At 43.6% G+C, this 21769-nt stretch overlaps 1 protein-coding gene across 1 annotated transcript in view; it reads left to right on the forward strand.

The window, feature by feature from the left end:
* The first annotated feature begins 1381 nt into the window (after nt 1–1381).
* The window catches only part of kcnk18 (potassium channel, subfamily K, member 18), a 31893-nt gene continuing 11505 nt past the window's right edge, over nt 1382–21769 (forward strand). Inside the window, exons 1-2 of the mRNA XM_068053378.1 lie at nt 1382–1607; nt 1814–1969. Of these exons, the coding sequence (XP_067909479.1) occupies nt 1382–1607; nt 1814–1969 (382 nt within the window). The remainder of the gene's footprint in view (nt 1608–1813; nt 1970–21769) is intronic.

The following is a 21769-nucleotide window of genomic DNA, read 5'->3' on the forward strand; positions in this document are numbered from 1 at the left end:
ATTTTGGAGCACTGAGGGCAATCGCTGTATCCAAAAAACGGGCACCAGTGAGCCCAATTTCTCCCCCATATAGATGCTTAGAACACAGAAGGCGGCCATTCGGCCCATTGTGTCTGTTAGCGGGAATGAATCTAGAAGAATCACTCGACACTCAGGTCTGCTCCAATGTCAAACAGTTTATTACGCCAGCGGGGAGCAGGTCACTGGGCTGTCCAGATGCCTCTCCACCGAACAAAGGAAAATTATCAATACTTATACATTTTCAAACAGTTACTCAGCCCATCCTGGCTGGACATGGTCCAATCACAATGATTATAGATCATATACATTGATTATTAGTGCCAATAGAAGTGGTTACTAGGCATGGAGGGACTGCATAACCGGCCCATAGACAGATAGGGGATTACTCATGATGTTTTCCATTCCCTCTTATCCATTATCCTTGGTTCTCATGTACGCGTACCATCTTATCTTGACTTCGTTATAGGCTGGTACCTTTGTCAGCATTCCACAAGGACATCTACTTTCCATTTAATGAGTCTTTGTTTGAATTTATGTTACTCAGCTCCTGTGTGGAATGTGGCCAAGTTGGCTAAGCCCCATGATGCCTTGCAACCTCTTCATTGTTCACTAAGATTATACGTTACTGGTTACTCAAATAACATTTAAACAGTATGATATTTACTGCAGGTGCCTCTGCGCTTGGGAATACCCTACAACAGTGTCTGTGTTGGGTCTTTGAAGGAGCTATCAAGTCCCACGTCCCCGTTCCTTCCCTGCATCCCTGCAATTTTCTACCCTCTGAGAATTGTTGCAATTTTGTAAAGAAATAGATTAAACAAGCATGCAATGATTTCAGTTAAATTAAAGCTTAAAATAATTAAACTATTCTAATAAGGAAATCTATTCTGATGATTGCCTCGCTCAGAATGAATACTACAGTAATGGCAGCTAAATTTTTCCTTAGTACTTATACAAAAATTTTGAAAACTGAAATGTGTCATTCTAAACAGATTACATAACGTTTGGGACCATATGAAGGCATTATGCCACTGACCGTCACCTGCAATAACTGGTGACTTTACTACATGAAGTCTGAAAGCTGCTATAGGAGGGCACTTCTGCATATATTTCTTTTCACCAGTCCACATTAAAGCTGCAAGAATCAATATTAATTTCTAGTAAATGTTGCTATCAAGGCTGTTTATTTTCCCCTTGGGGAGTTGAAAGCCCAGCTAATTTGCCGACTGCTGTAAGTCCTTCATGCCCATTCACTCGGTGGTTATTTTAAGTGAGGCACTCTATCTCGGGTAATGCGTTTAAAAGACCTAGAGACATTGCTGCAACTGGCATTCCCATTACATCGGCTTCTGCAAATAAGATGTCTGCTCGGGAACAAAATCCTGCTACAAAATGCAAATTCTGGAGTCTTAAAGTTCTGCATACCATTTTACCTCATTTATTCCTGGTCTTCCTCCTGGTAATGTATGCTGTTTTTGGAGCATTTCTGTTTGAGCAGCTGGAAAGCACCAATAAATCAGCAGAGAACTATGACAATTTTTTGAATGAGCTGTGGGAAATTGCCAACAAAACTCATGGCAAAGAAGGTATGCCAAATTTATCTTTGTGTGAACCTTTGCTTTAATTGTTCACGTAATAGCTTTTCAGTTTCTATCATTAATGTCTGCCACGAATCCTTCCTTAAAATTCATATCCTAAATGAAATATTATAAATGCATGAGTTTATTATCTGCAGAGTTCTTATTGTCTTTGCCAGTTATACTAGGACATTAATAAATATAATTACTTGTAGGGATTGAAACTGCGGCTGGGAAACTGTACTTTAAAGATGAAATAAGGAATAAACTGATGGATTTCCAAAGTTATTGGTCCAATCTTAAAGAAAATAAAACTCAATGGAACTTTCTTGGTTCTCTGTTTTTCTGTTGCACCGTGTTCTCTACTGTGGGTAAGTCTCCTGCCTCTGAAATGATAATACAAATTAACAAGCAACTTTCGCAGGGAATGTTTATAACTTGATTCTATTTTAATTTTCAGATATGTCTGTGGTTCAGCGTTACACCAGTTTCCTAGCTGACTTTGTGTTGATTTCCAGCTGATTATATTTGGTGTCCCTGCATTCAAGCCACCAGTTTAAAATACTTCACTTTACCAAAGCGTTATCTGGAATTAGTTTGCTTTGAAAATATTTAACTTTTTTCTTTCTGTCTGATCACAGTCTCGCACTTGCAGCCTTTATGGGCTGTGCGTATATCAGTCCTGAGACAAATAAACTTTACACATATTTGAACAATCAGCACATGATAACAACAGGATAGTACGTTTTTGAACACGCAAACAAAATTGAATATCTTGGGTTCGGGGCAATTGTTCAGAATCATCTGTGTTTTTCAGAGAATACGAATGGTATAAAAGGGAAACTGAATGGGGAGGGGAGGAGATAGGATAATGTCCATGTTCTTTTTAAAACTGAAATAATGGAAAATCAAAGGCAACTTTGTTACATATTCTATTCAATCCTATTTATTCTTAGCTTCACCCATCAGTAACTGTAGGCTGGAAATTGTTGACAGTGCTGCCGTACAAAAACTTAAAATGTTAGTACCAAGTTCCTCTTTATGTTATTTTAATGTCAATAACCAATGGGTTAAAAAAGCAAAGAGAGGACTTTAATACAAGTGTTTGCATGATAAATTTGCTGACAGTGATTTCAATGCTAATGAGTTTGAATTGCCTTATTCGAGCTGTCCTGGTGGCTTATTTGCTAAACGCACAATGTATTGTGTATATGTAACTACACAGCTCAGTAGTGCCCAGGTTCAGTTGTTCGTCTGTGCTGAGCTAATTTGTGGCAGTTGGGTGGCTTAAATAGGCATAGATAGTCCTTTGATGATAGAGTATCGGTTAGAATCCCTGCTCCTGTTTGCTATCCAGTGATCCTTGCTGAAAAGCATGCATAGATCCTGAGAGGTGAGAGGATTGAACACAAGCTGTGAGTGAATAGTCTACAAACATTAAAATAAAAGCAAAATACTGCGGATGCTGGAAATCTGAAATAAAAACAAGAAATGCTGGAACCACTCAGCAGGTCTGGCAGCATCTGTGGAAAGAGAAGCAGAGTTAACGTTTCTACAAACATCTACAAACAAAGTCTACAAACATTCACTGCCTAGGCTCATAACATGAAGAATAGTTATTTGAATCAGCTACTGAGGGCATTCAATACACATGGACCCAAACAAGAATAGTGTCTTCAGGAAAAGAGGGAGAATGTATTTTTTAAATCACTTTATCAAAACCACTTCACAGGGACAAATTTCTGAATACACCCTTCCGGTACAGAGCTTCAAGCAGCAGTGAAGCATATCAGAATGTAAGGGTTGTGCCACCCATGATTTTCAATTTATTAGAACTAAGAGTGAAGCTTTGTATCAGAAATGCACTTTGTAGATTCATTCCTCGCATATTCACTACCATATGGAGTTCATTCTGCAGAAGGAGTGAACAATAAAGTGTTTTTATTAACATATGTGTTAGTCACCTTTGAGTGTGTGTGTGCATGAATTGCAATTCTCACTGTGCTGTGATTTCTTACAAAAGTAAATTTTTGCCGGGGGGGCGGGGAATTAAAATCCTTTTCATACCTATCTGTCAAACTTCATGGGATACTGCAGCTATAAAATCAATACGATAAATAATATCAATTCAAATTAATTTTGGAAGCAAAATCACAAGCAAGTATAAAAAGTGCATGCTGCTGTTGATTGAGGGGCTGATGATTTACCTGAGCGCTATCCAGTTGGACCTCCAAACAGCCAGATATTGGCTGGGCAAAACCTGGAGAATTGCCCCTGGACACACATTTTGGTGGACAGCACGTCACATCAATGTTCATGAGGTTCTGCTGTTAAAATGGGAGAAGTGCAGTCATAGCATTTCCAGGATGTGGGCCTGCATAATCCACCAGCTGACTGCCTCAGAGTTAAAATTCACCCTTATTCAGGTCCTGGACTAGGACTCTAATCCACAATATTCCGACGAAGCCAAAAGAGTGCTGCCAACATAGTGAAACAGACACTATGCCAGAAATTATTGGCTTGCACCAACGCTCATAAAAATTGTCACCATCATCCTTAAGATAAATAGAAATTTAAGATAATGCACTTTTTGTATATCTCAGAACAGAGCTATTTATGAAATAGCTTAATATCTAAACTCAGAAGGAGAAAAGCATGAATACTATAATTTTATGCTGTTTGAAAATCCTACAGTTCCAGTATATCCTTGAATCAATCATCTTCTTAATTTCAAGTCACTTTCAGTGATTCAAAATCAGCCAGCCAGTGGCCTGTATGTAGATAGTCGTGCTTCTAAGCTATCATGAAATAGAACAGAGCTCTGTGGTTAAAAATGTAATAATTTTGCAGGAATTCATTGCTGAAAGGAAGTTGTATTATGCTGTATAATTAGTCAGTATGGAGGTGCAAGAGATGCAGGAAAGGATAATTTTAAATAAAGTCACATTTGCAACAGCAACACTAGTATAAACTAATATGCACAGGTACATAATGTTATCTGATGTATAAATTTTTTTATTTTGGACATATATTTTTGAAACAAACTTTCCATGTTTCAATGAACTTGTCTAAACCTACATCTCTCAAGGAGCATCTCATTCCCACATAAATGTATGCTGTCACCTAAGTCAACAACTGATGAAGCTGGTTGTCTAACACATGATTCCCACCCTAAGCTTTGTGTACACTGGAGTGTAACAGACAGCGTCCTTCCTTCTTATATAAAAGCAAAATACTGCAGATGCTGGAAATCTGAAATAAAAACAAGAAATGCTGGAAATACTCAGCAGGTCTGGCAGCATCTGTGGAGAGAGAAGCAGAGTTAACGTTTCAGGTCAGTGACCATTCATCAGAACTGGGTCACTGATCTGAAACGTTAACTCTGCTTCTCTCTCCACCGATGCTGCCAGACCTACTGAGTATTTCCAGCATTTCTTGTCCTTCCTTCTTACCCCAGTAAAAAGCAGTGGATGTAAAATTATCAAATTTTATTTTGATTTTTATGGTTCAGGATTATTTTGATTTCCTCAAGAGTCCCATTATCATGTTTATTGCTTTTTAAAAATGTTAAGTTTGGTCTGAAGATTTCCACCTTTAAAATTGTTGAACGGAAGATTATGACCAACTAGTAACTTGGCTTTGAGGGAATAGAAACTAACTGGGTCTCGTGGAGCTGAGCTGGTTGCAAGATGATCATCCGGTGAGGAAGATTCCAGAACTAGGTCAACCTTCTGTGGCAGTCTTAGTAACTTGATACTTAAACTAGAGAGGTCTGCCATACTCCGGGTCAATATTGATGGGTGACCAGTCAGTCTGGTTCACTCATGGAACCTGAGCTTGTCATTGGGATTTTTCCCACTCAGCTTCACGGAGTCCTGTAATCCCTACCAAGTGGGAAGTCCTAACTGGAAAAGCAGTGGGAAGCTTCTAGTGTTCTGCACTGGAAACTTATGCAGCTTTCGCTGGTTCAGCTCAAGCACACCTGAGGGTCCTTAAGTCTTGGTTGTGTCAAACTGCACCCAAGCTCTTTGGACCTATGTAAGTATGGTGTGTTTCTATAGGGACAGGATGTGCCCAGTTTATTAGACAAACAGAAATTTCACATGCATATATTTATAGTAGCTTGGTACAAACACATTTGTCTTAAATTCCTCTCACCAGTATTTTATTCGACTAGTTAACACATTTAAAATAGCAAACAGAGAAATTTCAGATGAATAAATTGTGTTTGTACCTACTATCCCATAGCATAATTTCAAGGTTATAATCTAAATGTGCCAAAGCATAACAGATTCAGCATAGTGGGATCAACATATTAAATCAGTGTTTCTATATTCAACTGTGAGCTGTTTGGATAACTGTCTGTGTCATACGTATGTTACTAAATGTATTCGGCTACATTTTTGACTAAGGAACTTAAAACACCCTGCAGCTGTTATCTATTGTCCAGCAATAAACCTTTTATTAGTTCCAACAATGTCACTCAGTTACTAGAATAGTAAATATTCCAGACTAACCAAATGCATTTCAGTAATTTGCAATATGCATTTTCATGTGCAATATTTAATGGTGTACAGGCACTAATTTACAGGTCAGTTGGTAAAGGCAATATGAAACTGAGCCACATAGGCTAAATAGGTTCATATTCTAAACTCCAGTGAGTGAGCTGATGCCAGGAGAGGCATAATTGGCCTCAGTGCTTCTGAGCTAGAAAGAGGAAAGAAATCAGTTGGATTTGTTCTTCTGATCACTATTCATTGGCCTCTGCTGGAGTTTACGGGCAGGATTAGTCTCAGCTTTGATGCTCTTCATCCTGAGTTTATTATACAATGATTTTTATAATTAAAAAATGGAGTAATCTAATATTTGGAAGCATAGGTAAACCATATGCCGTTAGACAGCAGGATGTGCAATCTGTAAAACAATGAGGAATTTTTGAGTAATGCAATGAGTTTGTAAAATCACAGATTTTATGACAGTCATTGCTCAGCCTTGAGTTCTAAGTAGCTCAAAAGAGAATAACAAAGCATAGGAGTGGTTAGTTGACTCATCAAGTCTGCTCCTCTCATGGGCCATATTCAATAGAAATGTCCTCTGATTGCCAAAATAATAAAGCAAATGAATATTTATCCATTGCACATCTCCATTATAAATGCATGATGCATTCAGTTGTTTCATGAGATCAGTAAACCACTGTGAGTCCTAGACTATACTTGTAGGGTCTTCAGTTGAGCATGTTCAGATTTTCATCTGAAAACAATTAGCTGAAGAAAGGATATTACTGAACAATAACACTAACCATCATCTTAATTAATCTTACATAATTATTTTCAGGACAGGCCTAGACCTCACACCCTCTCTGTTTTTGTCATATTTTTCCCACATGTCTCTTTACTTATTATATCTCCTCTTTTAATAATCTCTAAGCATTTCCCTGATCTACTACCATTTTTCCTGTTAATGGATTGACTCTTTTTACAGCTCAGTTGGAATCTTTCTTCCTGGCACATGGTCCTTGGTGTCTTTCTGTTTCTCTATGATGCCTCTATTTAGTCTCTGTAATATCTCACTCTCTCTGTTCCTGGAGGTATTTTTATCTTATTTCACTGTGACCTTTCCCTATTCCTGTTATGTCTGTCTCCAGTGTTGCCCAGTTTCTGAAGTAGCTTTAGAATCTCACCTAGTTGTCTCCCGGTGGGCCCTCTAAATAATGGGGTAAGGTAGCACAATGGTTATGTTACTAGATGAGTAGCCTAGAGAGCTTAATAAATGATCTAGGGGCCATGAGTTAGAATCCCACCACAGCAGCTGTGGAATTCAAATGCAATTTGTTAAGTAAATCTAGAATAAAACATTAGTATGAGTAATAATGACTAAGTAATTACAGGATTGTTGCAAAAAACTATCTGTTTTACTAATGTCCTCTAAGGAAGGAAATCTGCTGTCCTTATCCAGTCTGGCCCATATGTGACTCCAGACCTACAGCAAAGTAGTTGACTCTTAAATGGCCTAGTGTTCCATCTTCTCATGGGCAATAAGTACTGGCCTTACCAGCAACAGCTACATCCTGTGAATTAATTCCATTGAGCGCAATAAAACTGGCTATTGGATAGTGGGCAGCCAATCCAATGCTTCCATTTTGCGCCACCACATGAGACAAATTTCTACCCCATCGTGTTTTAATGCGAACTTGCTGAGCTCTGCCATCGCTGCTGGAAAAAAGTCAGTTTTGTGATGCTGGCAAAAATGGGGTTGTGCTGACCCATTTTGCACCCATGATTCACTAGGTGGGGCACCCCCTCTACTAAGCAGACGACAGACACAGGAAAAACTTGCCCTGATTGCTAGGCTTACCGTATATTTGGATGAGGAAAGCAAATTCCAGTGCAGTCACAACTGTTAAAGGACTTCAGTTTGCCCTAAAAAGGGAAGTAGTGGGGGGACAGAAAACATGCCTATGACACAATAGGGACATGGAAGCAACACTTTGACGCTGAACAGTTAAAGGTCCTGTTGCAAGATGTGTCCCAAAAGAGGATGACAATTGGAGGCTATGGGCCACAATCCTATTAAAACATTCAGAAAAGTCAATGCGGAATCAGTGCAGTCACCCAGCTAGCTCAGACCTGGCTACAAGTGAGGGAGAAGGGATTTGCTATCAGGACAAAGATAAGGGTAATTATACCAACATTTCATGTGAGGTCCAGCAGTGATGGCACAAACCCTGGTTGAGAACTCCAGCCCCCTCTTGGAGGTACTATTTCAGGTATTGTTTGCACCCATTGCCTTATTTTTTTCTTTTTTTTTTAGAGATACAGCATAAGCTGCAAGGTACACTTCCTTGAAGATAAAGGTAATCAATCCCCAAGGATCAGCAAACAGTTGCTGGGGATTGCAAGCTGAGGCAATCCTCTATGTTATGGGCTTTCTTGGTATGGTAACCAGGAAGGGATGCTAAGGATAGTCCTGATCTCCTGAGAGCTGTCGGTGCTTCATCTGCTTCAAAAGCATGCAGAGTGAACTGCTTCCTGGCTAACAGCCACTAATATGAAATGGGGGTTTCTGTGGTTAACGGTGTTTGACTGCAACCCTTTCTCTTTATGAAAGTCCTGGGCTTGACTTGAAGAGTTTTGGTGCCTGCATGGCCACTATGTGTACCTCTTTGTAGTTGAGGAAACCCTGCCATGTGGTGAAATCTGAATGTCCTTGTGGATCCTGGTGTCGGGGATGAGAAACAGAAGTTGGGACTGTTTCTGGGCCCTGAACCCGAACCCTGGGACGGAAACAGAATTGCCACGATTTTCATGGGGTTTGGTGACCCCTTAATTGCCATGGAGAAGGGTTTGGTGGCCAATTAGCGGCTGTGGAAGCAGGAACGGAGGAGGGTCAAATGAAACGAGGGCCCCATTTCAAGTCACTGCACGTTGCTGCAGGAGGACAGAGAAGACTGTCACTGAGCTTTGGGCATTTCATAATGTCTCAGGAGAGCCGGAGGCCTGGAACCTGAGGCTGAGCAGCTCTTCATTTTTCTGACAATGACCTTGAAATGATGCTGGAGGCCATGAGGGAAAGGAGGGAGGTACTTTTCCTGGAGGGTGGCAGGAGGAGGCCACCCACACAGACAAAGCAGGCTTGGGTTGACATAGCAGCCACTGTGAGTGGTAGAAGTGTTGTTAGACGATCCTGGATCCAGTGTAGGAAGAGATTCAATGATCTCATGCGTTCTGGCAAGGTGAGTGTAATCCCCAAGTCTCAGGACAGGCCTCTGGCTATTCGCCCTCCAGCAGACACAGCAGCTGAGGAGCCTCAGGGTGCATGCTGGTCCTGAACATGGGAGGAGTGTGTACCCAGGGCACTTACTGACCCCTCAGAATGGCTCAAAGTCATCGTGCTGATGAGGACCAGGAACCACTGAAACATGCAGCTTCTATTGAATAGGGGCAGATACCATTGCTGCAGAGCACAGCAGTGCCTTATCTCCTCTCATTTGTCCTCGCAGGAGAAACGGGCACACAATGCCCGGGAGAGGGCCCAAACAGGTGGAGCGGTGCCCTACTTCCAAATGACCACACCAATGGAGGATTGAGTCATGGAAATAGCCAGGATGGTGGACAAGGAGGAAGTTGGCCCTGGCAAAATGGGCACTCATGGTGGAGATGGTGATTACAAAGGTAATGAGCTCATTTAAGGAAGTGCAGTGCACCTCACCCCATCCAACAGCATGCTGAACACAGAATTGCATTGGGAAGCCTCAGCACATGCAAAGGCTTCAGCCCTCCGAGACTAGCTCCCATCATTTCTTCTTGTGTCTCACACAGGTGCAGATGTCCAACCCTTGAGAACTTCTCCCTGACCCTCCATTGCCCTAGAAGACCAGCACAGAACTGAAGAAGCACCATCACACCTTACAAGCGCATCATCTGCCAGGGCAGATGCTCTCACCTCGGTGAGTCCTCGTGCGCATTTAAATGGGGAGGCACTGGGTGAGGAGCACAGCACTAGTGCGCAGGAGGAAGTGCCAAAGACAGATGCAGCCATGGGCAGTTCCTCTCGGAAGAGGGAGCACAAACAAAGCCCTGCTCGGATGGCCAGGGATGCAGGGCCTCAGAAGTCACTGGAAAGGAGGCTCCACTTAAAACATCAGCAGAAGATGTGCTCCCACATGTCAGAGTTTCCTGACACAGTGTGGTGTCACAGGCTGAGAATGGAGGAGTCCATCCAGCTCACGTGCACCACAATGGCTCAGGGCTATGAGCTCATGAGAGAATGATCAACATCATGGAGAGCCACATGCGGCAACACTTGGAGTGTATGCAGAAAATGTGCATTGATGCTCACAGGATGCATTCCACACGATGTAACCTGGACCGATCAGTGGCACTGGTAGCACATAGATGTCTGGAGAGGATGCCAGTTGCATCCCAGCCATTGCCCTCTTCCAGCCATCTGGAGAGCCCACCAAGAGCTGAGGATGTCATGGAGGAGGATGAGGGTACCTCCCCTCATGGGATGCCTTTGTCATCCTCAGCCTCCTTGACTCTTCTGACAGTAGGAGCATCTGTGCAGCAGAGCCAAGTGACGGAGGTTGCCACTTCAATGATACAGGTGCAGCAACCTCTGGAGATGCCCCCATGGGCACTCCATGATGAGGATGAACGTCACATGCATCTCAGCCGCAAGCAGAGGTAAGTGAGCTGGCGGGACAAGAAAAGAGGTATGAGGTGGTGAAGGAAATCAAGGGTCCCTACACAGTGATGGCAAAGCCTCTGGGAAGGTGCCTCCTTCATTGAGCAATAAGAGGTTGAATGGTTCAGGCTGCATCTTCAATGGATCTGTTAGTACAGGTAGCTCAGAGTGATTTCCATACAATGCCCTTTATCCTGGGTCAGAGGGACTCAGCTGAGTCGTTGCTGAATTAAATGATTCCTGACATTCACGAGACCTTTTAGTGATTTCCTCAGCCACCTTAATTGGCCTTAATCGTGCAGCAGGCAGGATTGCAATGTTGCCCTCTCTGCGCCCTGGTGAAACTGGCCAGTGCTGGGAACGGTGTTGGAAAACCTGCTCACCAGCCACTGCCAGTATTTTCAGGCCCCATCCGCCTCCATTCCAGCTCCCGGTGGGGCCTGAAAATTCATCCCGTTATCTCTTGCAAATATAGCAACCGTCACTTCCCTGATGCATGTGTACACAGCAGCTTGACTAATGTGGCACATCCCTCCAGCAGAAGATCTTTATGGCTACAGACCCAGTGTATCCAGTTTTAATGGGCAAGATTACCACTGCAGGCACTGGCTGCATGTGAAGCCCTATTATGGCTCCAACTGGTAATTTCCTATTAAAATGGGTGATTCTGTTATGCTATCCAGGGTCATACTCAAAGACCTGAATAAGTAATTTTAAAGGCAAAAACCAATGAGTTAATTATTAAGAGTGCTCTCATAGGTTAAAAGTACAGAAAATGAAAGTTCATGATGGAAGCAGTGAATACTAAGCTCTCTGTGAGAAATATAGCAATTGATGATAATTTAGGATCAAAATTGAAAGGGGAAAATAAACATAGTAGGGTCAATGAACTAATGTGATATGTGGTTCCTTTTTCTTTTGAATGAACTACTTTCAACAGAAAGTACAACAATTTCATCCAATTCCAATCAGTTAGGAAATATTATCAATTTTAATACATAGTCGTAATAAATGAACAAATGAATGGAAAAATAATCCTTTGACTTGTACAATTGCTATATTTTTGAGTAATAATAGAGTTACCATATCAGTTGCCAGGCATTTTGAAAGACTTGGATTTATATTTTGCCTCATCATGTCTCGCACAAACATCTCAAAGCAAATCACATAACATAAATTACTTTGAAATGTAATGACTATTGTTATATAAGAAAATAACTGTACTGTTTAGTAGACTGTTACGACCCGATGAGGACAGTGTCTAGGGGTCCCTCTCAGCCTTCACCTGGTCTTACCGTAACAGGGTTTAATTTTAAAAACACAGTGTTTTTAGTTCCCCCTTGGTGAATCTTTGTTCACCACTTTCCAGTTATAAGGCAAAGAAACCAGCACAAACGTGCCCACGCTAGCATGCATACACACATGCAAATAGAGACAGAAAAGAAAAGAGCAGAAGAAAAATAAAGTGGAAAAGTTTGAGGCAATATCTGAAGAGTTTTTGTTACGGTTCTTCGAGCTCACTGTAAAGTCCTTGATTGTAGGTAGATCTTGCTTTTCGTTGGGGCCCAGTATTCTTCTTAAACCTTGTTCACTGTCAGAGACTTCTCTCTCTTGGGGTTCATGTGTCTTCAGTGGATTTGGAGTTCCATGAGAAAGAGATGGCAGCAGATAGGAGAGATCTTCTCAGTCCAAGATCAAAATGTCTTTCTGAGTTCAAACTCTCTGTGGCCAGTTCATCATGTGACCAGCTGGTCTAACCAGTCCTGGCCCTTGTGGATTGTATTCTTCTTAGCAGGCCCTGGAATGCACTTCCTCACCTTTAATGTCTGTTAGTATGTACATTTTATTTCCAGCCACAGCTGATCTGTTTAACAAGTCATTTCCTCGCTCCGACAACAGTTTAAAATCAATGTTCATGTGACAAAATTAATATGTCTCATTCTTGGCAGTTGGGGGCCTAGCATGACAAAACACTCATGTAATTCTAGGTGCAGTATTCCACCCTGACTTCCACTATACTAAGTCAACAATTGCAACATGTCCAAAGGGAGACTCAATGTAACATCCAAGCAGCAGTTTCAAGACCTGAAGGAGCATCAACTTATGGAATTTTCCCTTTGTTTTAAAAAATGTTCTGAGTTTCCATGAATGTGTGCACATCAAAGTGAAGGATATGAAGGAACATTTTGCCACTTATGTCAGGTATTCAGTGGCTAGGTGTAAAATTGTTTAGAATCCACTAAAGTTCACTCTGGCCCTGGGTTCTCCAGGGATGTGCATCTATTGTCTATTGGCATCAACCTGATTTCCCATTCAGTCACTGTGGTCTGTCTGTCTGAGACTGACAACTTGATAGTTATTAAAATACTTTCATGATATGGATCCGTGCTGCCTGGTAATTGACGTTCAGCCAATAACTTAAAAACCATGAAAAAGAGATTTCCATCCCTTAAATATGGGCTGGATTTAAGATCAGGGCCAAAATAAAAAGCACAGTGCACCTGTCTGCCATTATTGAATCACCTGAGTCAAATCCACATTTTTATTCAGTGTAACCTTTGTATGGGAGAAGGCAGCAGCAAACAATATGCTTTAAAATGAGGTTCTTCAAATATTATCATATGAAAGCTTAATGCATCATAGCTGTAGAAATTGATATTCGGATGAAAATGCGTGCTGTGCTCTTTGCGGCCAACCAATTATGTGGATACAACTAAGACCCGAAATTTGTCCCCCTAACTGAGATAAAACAGATGGGCTATCATGCTGTTCATTGGCAACTTGCTTGATGCGGGGGAGTGTGGGCATCAATATTGCTGACATCATTTGAAGGCAGCCTCCACCTCTTAAAGGGAAAGTTCACTTTGGCTGCAGGCAAATATAACTGAGGAGTGTGGAAAATAGCAAGCACAAGAGAAGCTGTAAAGGTCCTCTTTTTTTACTCTACAATGGAGGTATTGGCAGTGGTGAACAGCGGAGGAAGGATGTCTTCTATCCAACAGGCAGCAGGAAGATAGCAAGACAAGCTAACGGCATAAGTGGACAGAGGTGGCAGAGCCAGTCAGTGCCAGAACTATTACTCCCCAAGACCTGGTTGCAATGCAGGAAAAAGTTCAAGGAACTCACAAGGATAACTAAGGTAAACCTTCTAACTGATTATCAACACTCTGCAGAGTGATATAGACAGGTTGAATGAGTGAGCAAGAACATGGCAGAGGGCACACAGTGTGAAGTTATCCACTTTGGTAAGAAAAATAAAAAGGAATATTTTTTGAATGATAAGAGGCTGGGACAGTTTTGCATTCAGAGAGACCTGAGTGGCCTTGTACATGAATCATAGAAAGTTAACATGCAGGTATAGCAAGCAATTAGGAAGGCAAATGGTACGTTAGCTTTTGTTACAAAGGGATTGGAGTATGAGTAAAGAAGTCTTACTAAAATTATACAGGGCATTTGTAAGACTACACTTGGAGTGCTGTGTGCAGTTTTAGTCTCCTTACCTAAGGAGAAGCCTGTCACTCTAGAATTGGCCTTTATAGCCACTCCAGGCGCTGCTCCACAAACAACTGACCACCTCCAGGCACGTATCCATTGTCTCTCGAGATAAGGAGGCCCAAAAGAAGAAAAAGAAAAAGAAGAACCTAAGGAAGGACATATTTGCCCTACAGAGAGTGCAATGGAGTCTGGTTCCTGGGATGAAAGGATTGTCCTATGAGGAGAGATTAAGTAGTCTGGGCCCATATTCCCTGGAGTTTAAAAGAATGAGAGGTGATCTGATTGAAACATATAAAATTCTTAAGGGGCTTGAGAGGTTAGATGTTGAGAAAATGTTTCCCCTAGCTGGGGAATCTAAAATGCAGGGTTAAAGTCTCAGAATAAGGGGGTCAGCCATTTAGGACTGAAATGAGGAGAAATTTCTTCACTCAAAGGGTTGTGAGTTTTTGGAATTCTCTAACCCAGGTTGCTGGGGACGCTTAGTTGTTGAGTATATTCAAGTCAGAAGTTGATTAATTTTTGGGTATCGGTATTTTTAAGGGATATGGGGATAGTGTGGGAAGGTGGAATTGAGGTAGAAGATCAGCCATGATCACATTGATGGCGTACTCCAGCTCCTATTTCTTATGTTCTTATGTTGTCTCCTCCAAAGACTGAAACACACTTTATTCCACCTCTTTCTGCTCCTGATGAAGCCCTCCATGCCTGCTGCTCTCCTCATTATTACTCCTTTCAACTCCTCACACCTCTTTTGCACACCAGCAATGCTGTTCTACCCTGACATGCATATCTTCAAAACTTCTCACCACTCTAATACTGATACACTTCTTTCTTTCTTGCAAAGCACACATGTACACAATACTGGGAACAGGCAGCCACAGGAAAAAAGCTACTCTTCATCCATATGCTGTCCTCAGTTGAAGAACACCATATTGACATTTTCATTCTTTCATGAGATGTGGGCGTCGCTGCCTAGGCCACCATTTATTGCCCACCCCTAATTGCCCTTGAGAAGGTGGTGGTGTTGCCTTCTTAAACCGCTGAAGTCCTCGTGGTGTAGATACACCCATAGTGCTGTTAGGAAGGGAGTTCCAGGATTTTGACCCAGCAACAGTGAAGGAACGGCAATATAGTTCCAAGTCAGGATGGTATGTGACTTGGAGGGGAACTTGCAGGTGCTTGTGTTCCCATGCATCTTCTGCCCTTGTCCTTCTAGGTGGTAGAGTTCGTGGATTTGGAAGGTGCTGTCAAAGGAGCCTTGGTGTGCTGCTGCAGTGCATCTAGTTCCACTATGTGTCGGTGGTGGAGGGAGTGAATGTTTAATGTGGTGGATGTGGCGCCAACCAAAAGGGCTGCTTTGTCCTGGATGGCGTTGAGCTTCTTGAGTGTTGTTGGAGCTGCACTCATCCAGGCAAGTGGGGAGTATTCCATCACACTCCTGACTTGTCCCTTGTAGATGGTGGACAGGCTTTGGGGAGTCAGAAGGTGAGTTACTCACTGCAGAATTCCCCACCTATGACCTACTCTTGCAGGCATGGTATTTATGTGGCTGCTCCAGGTCAGTTTCTGGTCAATGGTAACCCCAAGGATGTTGATAGTGGGGGATTCAGCAATGGTAATGCCATTGAATGTTAAGGGGAGATGGTTAGATTCTCTCTTGTTTGAGAAGGTCATTGCTTAGCACTTGTGTGGCACGAATATAACTTGCTATTTATCAGTGTTATCCTGAAGGTTGTCCAGTTTTTGTTTCATTTGGACACGGACTGCTTCAGTGTCAGAGGAGTCGTGAATTGTGCTGAACATTGTGCAATCATCAGCGAATATCCCCATTTCTGACCTTATGATGGAGGGAAGATCATTGATGAAGCAGCTGAAGGTGGTTGACCCTAGGACACTACCCTGAGGAACTCCTGCAGTGATATACTGGGACTGAGATGATTGACCTCCAACAACCACAAACATCTTCCTTTGTGCTAGATATGGCTCTAACCAGTGGAGAGTTTTTCCCTTGATTCCCACTGACTTCAGTTTTGCTAGGACTCCTTGATGCTACACTCAGACAACGGCTGCCTTGATGTCAAGGGCAGTCACTCCCACTTCACCTTTTGAGTTCAGCTCTTTTTGGACCAAGGCTGTAATGAGATCTGGAGCTGAGTGGCCCTGGCAGAACCTAAACTGAGTGTCAATGAGCAGGTTATTGCTGAGTAAGTGCCACTTGATAGCACTGTCAAGAGCACCTTCAATCAATTTGCTGATGATTGAAAGGAAACTGAAGGGGCGGTAATTGGCCAGGTTGGAAATGTCCTGCTTTTTGTGTACAGGACATACCTGGCAATTTTCCACAATGTTGGGTAGATGCCAGTGTTGTAGCTAAACTGGAACAGCTTGGCTAGGGGCGAGGCCAGTTCTGGAGCACAAGTCTTCAGTACCATTTCCAGAATGTTGTCAGGGCCCATAGCTTTTGCAGTATCCAGTGCCTTCAGCCATTTCTTGATATTACATGGAGTGAATCGAATTAGCTGGAGATTGGCATCTGTAATGCCTGGGACCTCAGGAGGAGGCTGAGATTGTTCATGTCCTCGGCACTTCTGGCTGAAGGTGGATGCAAATGCTTAAGCCTTGTCTTTTGCACTGATGTGCTGGGCTCGTCCATCATTGAGGATGGGGGTATTTGTGAAGCCTCCTTCTCCTGTTAGCTTTTCAATTGTTCACCACCATTCACGACTGGATGTGGCAGGACTGCAGAGCTTAGATCTGATCCGTTGGTTGTGAGATCGCTTAGCTCTGTCTATCACATGCTGCTTCTGCTGTTTGGCACGCATGTAGTCCTGTGTTGTAGCTTCACCAGGTTGACACCTCGGACTGAATTTTATGAGCCCGCCGCCGAAAGCGGTGGTGGGCAAAAAACATGGCGGCCTGCCTGTGCAAGCCACATGCAAAGAGCCTCCACGATGCCAAGCGCGGTTGTTTATTTAAATAGCCGGGACAGGCTGACGCCCACACCCCCACCTCCGCGATCATGTCAATTATGCCATTTTTAAAGGGCTGTCAGTCCTACTGGGATATTTAAATATTTAAAGTGATATTGAATTAAAATCAATAAATACATTTATTTTGCCTCTCTCCCACCCCCACCCCAGTGTCAATTAAATTAGTTATTTGCCCTTTCCCCCAAAACACTATCCTTCACAATCTGACCTTCCCCCCAAGCTGCGCAAACATTAAACTATAACCCTTCCCACCATCCCTGACACCCATGATGTTAATTTGATCCTGTCTGCCCACTCCCGCACTGTGAAAAGTACCTCCCCCATTCCCCACCAGTGTTGTGCCTTGTTTCCCCAGATGGGGAACTGAAGGCGCGGCACTGCCAGCTGCCGGGGTGAAGCAGGACCTCAAGGAGGTGGCGGGAGACTCATTAATTCAGATGATTTAATTTATTTAATTATTAAATGGCGGTGCTGTCACCAAGTGGCGAGGGGGCTGCGAGACCTCGCCGCCACCGGCAATATCGGGCCAGGCCGTGCCGGCATTGAGGTTCGTGGCAGACCTCATCCGGGGCCATCTTCATGACCTCCCCCCTGCCACAGATCCCGACATTGAGGGCTCTATAAAATCTAGCCCCTCATTTTTAGGTATGCCTGGTGCTGCTCCTGACATGCCCTCCTGCACTCTTCAATGAACTAGGAGTTGTGTCAGGAGCTTGGCATCTGGCAAGGCTGGTGGACAAGTCCTGCAGGGTTCGAACCATCTTCCTCTCCTTCCCTTCTCACTTACATTTAACATTTACATGCATGGCAAATTGCTGCTGCCTTCAGGAACCATGGATCTGTCTCTGCCTTGTTCCACACAGCCTTTAGGAAGAAGAAGAAGAAGGGACAGCACTGCCCAACAGGAAGCATCACTCAATGTTACACTTCCAGATACCAGCTCAGAGACTGGCACTGAGCATAGCTCAGAAGGCTAGAAGGGGTCTGCATCCCTAGGGCTATATTTCGTTCTCAACCCGATGTCGGATTTCGTGGCGGGGGCGGGGGAGGCGGAGAATCGGAATGGCAGCCGCTGCCACGGAGACCAACGCTGGGATTGCCAGGCCCAATCTTCCCAGCGGTGGTGAGGCTCCGTGGCGGTACCTCCGCCGCTCTGTGATGGGACCCTACTTTAAATATTGAAAGTACCTCTTTGCATTCATTTAAATGTAACTCACCGCAATCTTACCTTCAGTTCGCAAACTTGAACTTGTCAAGCACTCAGGCGCCTTCACTTTTCCATCCATGAGAAGCTGGCGCCACCGAGATGGGGAAGGGGTCAACTCTGCATTATTGGTATTGGGAAGGGGGAGAAAGAGTCAACTTTGCATTATTTAGTGTATGGTGGGTGGGGGGCGGGGGTGGAATGCATCAAGTCTGCATTATGTTGAACTGTTTGCAGGTCTGGCAGCCTTTTAAAAATGGCACCAGCACCTGTTCCTGCATCAGGTGACGCCATGAATGGCATTGTCAATGCTGTTCCCACCACATGATTGGTGAGGAGGCGTCCGCCGTCAATATGTTAAGTGGCCATCCGCTGCATAATGGCGACGGCGCGGCTGCGTGGGTCCCATGGGGGATGGCCACCATGTTCCGTGCCCGCCGTCACTCCCGGCAGCGGGACTACAAATCCAGCCCCCAATGGCAACCAGAGGGAGATAGAACAGCCCAGCAAGAAACCTCATAGGCACATGAATAGATAACTGAACACATAAGACAAGGGTAGGTATCAGTCCTGTAACCATTTGTTAAATCAAGAATGGGGTTTTGAGGTAATGAAGTAAAATAGTCTATTTTAGTAGAACTGTTGGTCTTCAAAATCTAATGATGTTACAGGAACATCTTGTTTACGGGCATTGTAATGGTGCATGTCAGGGCTGGGTCAAATGGAAGGAGGGAGTGTTGATGGTTTGGGGAGAGTAGAGATGATTCAGTAAGAGCTCTCTTCAATAATTTTTTGTATTAATGTTATGGCAGTTCTCAGTACAGCTAGGCCATGCTCTTCCTCTGTTATTTCCAGTTCCTCGTCATCTTCCTGCTCCACTTGTTCCTCCTCAGGCAGCTCCATGGCAACTCCTATTTAAACAGAAATATTTGGAGCATACAGTAAATGATTATGAATGTTGACACTCGCTGTAGGCTGCACTAAAGGACTGACCCAGGAACCCCCAACCCCGACCGCTCCCAACACCAGAGCTGGCCAGTGTAACCATTGTTTCTGGACGTCAATGCTTCTCTCCAGGTTGGTGCCCAAGTTCCTAACAGGAATCATGAGGCAGTTGCTCTTCTCCCCCAGCAGCCAGCCCTGTCACCAATGGTCTGGTTGAAATGGAGTACTGAGGACTGGCAAAATAAGAAAAAATTATGACTACTGTTAGGAGACTAGGCACAGCCCTAGACGACTCAGTGCCTGTTCTCATAAACAAGTTGAACATTGAGTGAATGGAAACCCTTCCTATTGAGATGCAGAGGTGATTTGTGATGGGGAGTACAAAGGGCTATGTGTGTTCAGCCTTCAATGCCATGCACCTGCAGGAATCCAGCAATGTGGGCAATTCCCAGTGCTCTGTCTTCTTGTTTGTTGGGGAAGGTAATGAACTATTGCCACAAACAAAGCATCAGTAACCTGCCGGATCACTGTACTCACAGCAAACTAACTGCTGTTGCTGATGTTCCCCGAAACAATTTGAAAAGAAACAGAGGCATACAAATTGAGAGCAATGATAGCTTTAACCAGCCCAGGCAGTGTAATGCAGTGCATGCCCTGGTTTTGGCTTCCAATTCTCACTTCAACAGGTGGGACAGGTCCATGACTGTCTCCCCGTTGAAATGCAGCCACCTTACACTTTGCTCATCTGTCAGATTCAGGTATGATGTTCTGTTCCTGAAACCCACATGCTATAATGGCTCCTGTACCCTTGCCTCTTTTCCCTCTTCTTGCAGCCTGTGCAGGTCCTTGCTGCCTTCCTTACTGCTGCTCCTTCTCTTGTTTTGGGAGTCTCAGTGATAATCCCAGCAGCTTTCTCATGTTCACCAACTGAGAACAAGCAAATCCTGCAAAACAGTGTTTGTCCTCCACTAACTCACTGTGCAAATGTATCTCACAAACACTTGTTAAAAACCTGTCCTAAAATGATTAACCGGAGACTAATAATATCTGTAAATGCTACTTACGAAAGCTGTTTGCCAAGTTTTCATGGCATGATTTGCTGTGTGGGTTAAGGAAGTAATGTTTCAGGTGCACATTGAGACCTATTAAACAAAAGGGTACTGATATAAACTCGCTACCGTTACCACCATATTTAAATGATGCCTACGTTTGCTGAATGCAGTCACTAGGGACATCTGTCAAATGCCAGAACCAATGTGGTGTTGCATAAAATTCTGGCACCATTCTGGAACAGAACATTGTGCTATACGGTTTGACTTTTTGGCATACATTTTGGAAGTGGAAAACATGTGAAATGCATAACAATTTCTACCTCTACAGTGCCTTTTGTGATCACTAAAAACTGACTGCATTCAGCTGGTTAATTAAAAGGCTCCATACTAACCCTTTATTCAGCAATCCATGCCACAAACTCTAATTATTAGTACTTACTTTAGGTGTAGACACTGATGAGGATTGGTAGATCACTTGTATCTTGATCCTTAGACAGCCAGCAGATCAAGGGGAATGGCTGTCAGGACTTGTATTTTCTGCTCACTGCTAACAATTTGGCCGGACTTTTACGGTGGATGGATGGGTCATGTGAAAGTCAGTAGTGAACCCGCTTCCGCCTAACCCGGGGATCCGTCCCGTATTTTATGGGTCCCCGGGCTTTAATTGTCCCGAGGCGGGACTTCCACCCACTTGAGGGAGGAGGTCCCACCTCAGTGAACAGCTGGCCAATCTTAGGCCCAGCAGTGCCACCGGGAGCGGTGGCCACTGCTGGGACTGCAGCCCAGCCGACGCGATGGGTCAAGGAGGGAAAGTAAGTAGGTCCTTCCCTGGTGAGGCTGGAGTGGTTGTTTGGGGGGAGGGGGTGTCTTGGGTCCCGGAAGTGGGTTGGGAGGTGGGGGCAGCCCTCAATTGGGCACCCTGTGCCCGACTGCCATGTGCCTCCCGGAGCCTGCCGCTCAATTTTACGCCACCCCCGCACCACCAGGCGACCCGCTGGGGCAACGTAAAATTTTGGCCTTTGTAACAAAATCTAATATGACAGAAACAAGACAAACTAAATGTGAGGAATAACTTGAATGCAGCTAAATGAAGTTAAATTACAAAAATAAATTCTTGATACTCAACTTTAAATGTAAATTTGAAATAATGCATTATATTACATCTGTTATTCTCTGTTCCCATTTTCTTTCTTTTCACTGTAAATAAGGAAATGTAAGGGAGGGAGGACCTCAAGAAAATTACAATCACCAGGCAAGTGGTACTGAGCAAATTGTTGGAGCTGCGGGCTGACAAGTCCA

Source organism: Heterodontus francisci, chromosome 20 (assembly GCF_036365525.1).
Source record: "Heterodontus francisci isolate sHetFra1 chromosome 20, sHetFra1.hap1, whole genome shotgun sequence".
In the NCBI taxonomy this organism is placed as follows: Eukaryota; Metazoa; Chordata; class Chondrichthyes; order Heterodontiformes; family Heterodontidae; genus Heterodontus; species Heterodontus francisci.